Raw genomic sequence first — 3,539 nt, 5'->3', positions numbered from 1 at the left:
TCATCGGTTTTAGCGTACGAAGAAGTAGAAAAAGAATTACTGGAGACAACAAATTTGTAGAGAGTAGGAATGGGTTTGTTCAAGGGAAGGTGTAAGAGAAAAGAAATACTTGCAACGTGTGGAACGGGTAAGAACTCCTAGGGCAGAAACTAGACTTTTTTGTAGTGCCACATTTCGTGTGCGTTACGACAAGACAGTTAGGAAATATGTTGTGACCCACTTTGTAGGGGAACACAACCATCCCTTGGCAGCACCACACTGCGTCCCTTTTCTTTGGTCGCATAGGTTTGTAACAAGTGCAGACCAAGCTCAAGCAAAGGCCATGCGCAATGTGGGTATGAAAACGAGTCAGATCATGGATTTTATGGTCCATCAGTCAGGGGGTTATGAGAAGGTGGGGTTCATTCACAGAGATTTGCACAATCAATTCCAAGCTGAGCGCAAAGTACAACTCGCAGAAGGGGATGCAGAGGGTGCGTTAGGATACTTATCAGCTAAATTAGATGCAGATCCATTATTTTTTTTCAAATACACCGTCGATAAGAACAACCGGTTGGACAAGATTTTCTGGGCAGATTGTAGGTCTCGAATGGATTATGCTGCATTTGGTGATGTATTGGTATTTGATACAACTTATCGTACAAATGCATATAAGAAGCCATTTGTAATTCTAGCTAGCGTGAGTAACCATTTCATGACAACTATATTCGGATGTGCTTTGTTGCCTGATGAGACAATGGAGACATACACGTGGGTGTTGGAAATGTTAATGGAGGCCATGGATGGTAAAAGACCCATCTCCGTTATAACAGATGGTGATAGGGCAATGCGTCAGGCAATCAAAAGAGTTATTCCAAACTGCAGACATCGTTTATGTTCTTGGCATCTGGAGAAAAATGCCCCAACAAATGTCCACATACCATAATTTACAACTGATTTTGCACAATTGATGTTAAAGAAATGTAAAATTGATAAGTTTAACAATGCCTGGGCTGCTATGGTGAAACAGTACAAGTTGGAGAACAATAACTGGGTGTTGGATATTCATCTGAAGGGTGATAATTGGGCTGAGGCATATCTCCGTGGTCACATGTTCGCTGGAATGAGGAGCACTCAACGTGTCGAGGGTATGAATGCATATTTCAATATATTCCTAAACCAAAAGGTTAGGCTGTATGAATTTGTAGCGCAATATGATAGGGAAACAGAATCTAAAACAGAGAACAGTTTCCCGGTTTTGACTACGCCATTGAGAAGTTTGGAGAAACATGCAGCTGAACTCTTTACTCGGAAGATTTTCTCATTGTTTCAACATGAAATCAGGAAAGAGGGTAAATTGTTTGTGATGGAAAGAGTTCAACTGGAGGATCATCGCACCTACCGTTTTGGTGAGTACAAGGCACCAACATGTACGTGGACGGTTGAGTATTTTCCAACTGATATCACAATGAAATGTTGTTGCTTGAAGTTTGAGTCATTTGGCATCCCTTGCTGCCACATGATTGCTGTTATGAAATCTGAACAATTAATGTGTATTCCACCGAGTTGTGTCTTGCAGAGATGGACAAGACGTGGTAGGTCAAAGTGTCAATAGCCAAGTCTTACCCAAATTTGTAGCACCCTAACACACACAGCTCGGTTTGGTATACTCAGCTCCTGTTTTAGTGAAATGTCATATTATGCCTCATACTCAGACAAAGATTTTGAAGAGGCAAGGGAAATAGCTTTCCAGCTGACATCGCAGATGAAAAAACGTTGGGCAATGAGAAAAGAAGGTAACGCCGAGGCTGGGGACAGAAATATTGCACCCAAACTATATGGCGTTGGTGATCCTAATGTAGTGAAGACCAAAGGGAACCCCAGAGGGACATCTTCTACGGGTAAACCTTGAAAACCAAGGCGGTGTGGGTATTGTAGGTATGGTACTTTCATTGTATGACTTTTTTATATCCTGTTACATGCATATGATTATTAAAATCGTTTATGCATTATTTGCTACTGTAGGAGCATCGGACACACAAAGCGGACGTGTAAAAAATTGGCTTCAAGTAGCCAGAGAGAGGGTAGCAACTCAGACAGTGAACCATTCATGAACACAGAGTTGGATCCCCACACGGATGATATCGATGAATTGCCAAATTATCCAAATGATCCAGTGTAGTTGACTTTCATGATGAGGCTTATAGTGATCGAAACATTGTTTTTACAAGGAGACATTAGTGGCTAGTAGTTACGTTTTGTTAATGTCTTAGTTGTTTAATCTTAGGCATTCTTAATAAATTTCATAGTTTGGAGATTAATTTAAAAAATAAAGGTGAATAAATTCCAAATTTGTGTGATTGCTGATAAAATAGGGACTCGCTCATGCCATTACTTTACAAACAATCACTGTTAATAATACCGAACTGTCTGTCTTTTTCTTTTGTAGATTTTTTTAATTGTCTGTTTGCTTGGTAAGAAATGGTGGACATTGTTGTTAGGTGACACATAACTATGCTTATATTGGAATGGTATGGTATCGATGTATAGGGATAATAAGAGATGGTGGAGAGTTCGTGCATTGCCTATTTTTTTAATATTTTGACTTGAGTGTTTCTTCCATTGAAATATTTGACTTAATATTTTTTAATATTTTTGACTTAATAAATTTCGTAGTTTGGAGATTAATTTGAAAAATAAAGGTGAATAAATTCCAAATTTGTTTGATTGCTGATAAAATAGGGATTTGCTCATGCCATTACTTTACAAACAATCACTGTTAATAATGCCGAACTATCTCTCTCTTTTTCGTTTGTAGATTTTTTTAATTGTCTGTTTGCTTGGTAAGAAATGGTGGACATTGATGACTGAAATCAATAAGGTTTTATTATATTTGCATTTGTCATTGTATGATTAAAATTTGAATCTCTCCAATGACGTACATATGTTTTAATATGTTTGGATATTATGTAGGTAATTGAAAATGCCACGGAAAAAGACAACAAAAAAAACGAGTAAAGGAAAAGCGGTAGCTCCTCACGTTGACCTTGGTATTTTTGCTAAACGAGCTATTACAGTAGAGCGGGCTGTCAAGTTGAAGGAGTTAACTCATACTGATATTCCAGCAATTGTGGGCCACTTGCATATCCAAAACCTAATCGAACGGGAAGGGAAGGCCAATGTCAACCTGGTACGGGAATTCTTTGGTAGCATACAAAAGCCAACTGATACAGAGAACTTGATTCTGAAAACAAAACTGAGGGGGAAAGATGTGGTGTAGTAGATGACTTGTGAATTTAACCGAACACATAAACAATAAATTGTCAAACTTCTTGCAGTGCATTAAAATAAGGGGATTGGAGATCAAGAACAATAATGAAATTAGTAATAACCTCAATGGCAGTAGCAGATGCTTCAAAATTGAGGCCAAGTAGTTTTCCAAGTAAGTTCAAACTCTAAAACAAATTACAACGAACAGTAAATAATGAAAAATCCTAAAATATATTTACAGGAATAGCAACATTGTATAACACATATATTATGTACATGACTTACTTGAT

At 37.9% G+C, this 3,539-nt stretch overlaps 1 protein-coding gene across 1 annotated transcript; it reads left to right on the top strand.

Moving 5' to 3' along the window:
- The first annotated feature begins 355 nt into the window (after nucleotides 1-355).
- On the top strand, nucleotides 356-2,960 carry LOC145812999 (protein FAR1-RELATED SEQUENCE 5-like). The gene is made up of 4 exons (XM_082908254.1): nucleotides 356-835; nucleotides 959-1,574; nucleotides 1,695-1,880; nucleotides 2,953-2,960. The coding sequence occupies exons 1-4, from the start codon at nucleotides 356-358 to the stop codon at nucleotides 2,958-2,960; spliced, it is 1,290 nt and encodes a 429-aa protein (XP_082764380.1).
- Nucleotides 2,961-3,539: the final 579 nt, after the last annotated feature.

Source organism: Camellia sinensis, chromosome 15 (assembly GCF_055761805.1).
Source record: "Camellia sinensis isolate YWXY chromosome 15, ASM5576180v1, whole genome shotgun sequence".
Lineage (NCBI taxonomy): Eukaryota > Viridiplantae > Streptophyta > Magnoliopsida > Ericales > Theaceae > Camellia > Camellia sinensis.
This window is presented reverse-complemented; position numbering and strand designations above follow the sequence as displayed.

Bases quoted from the DNA above. Each gene is read 5' to 3' on its own strand.
- LOC145812999 (XM_082908254.1), top strand. From the start codon at position 356: ATGGATTTTATGGTCCATCAGTCAGGGGGTTATGAGAAGGTGGGGTTC. The intron at 836-958 runs GCAATCAAAAGA...TTGATGTTAAAG, and splicing joins GTGATAGGGCAATGCGTCAG to AAATGTAAAATTGATAAGTT. The intron at 1,575-1,694 runs GTAGGTCAAAGT...CCTCATACTCAG, and splicing joins GCAGAGATGGACAAGACGTG to ACAAAGATTTTGAAGAGGCA.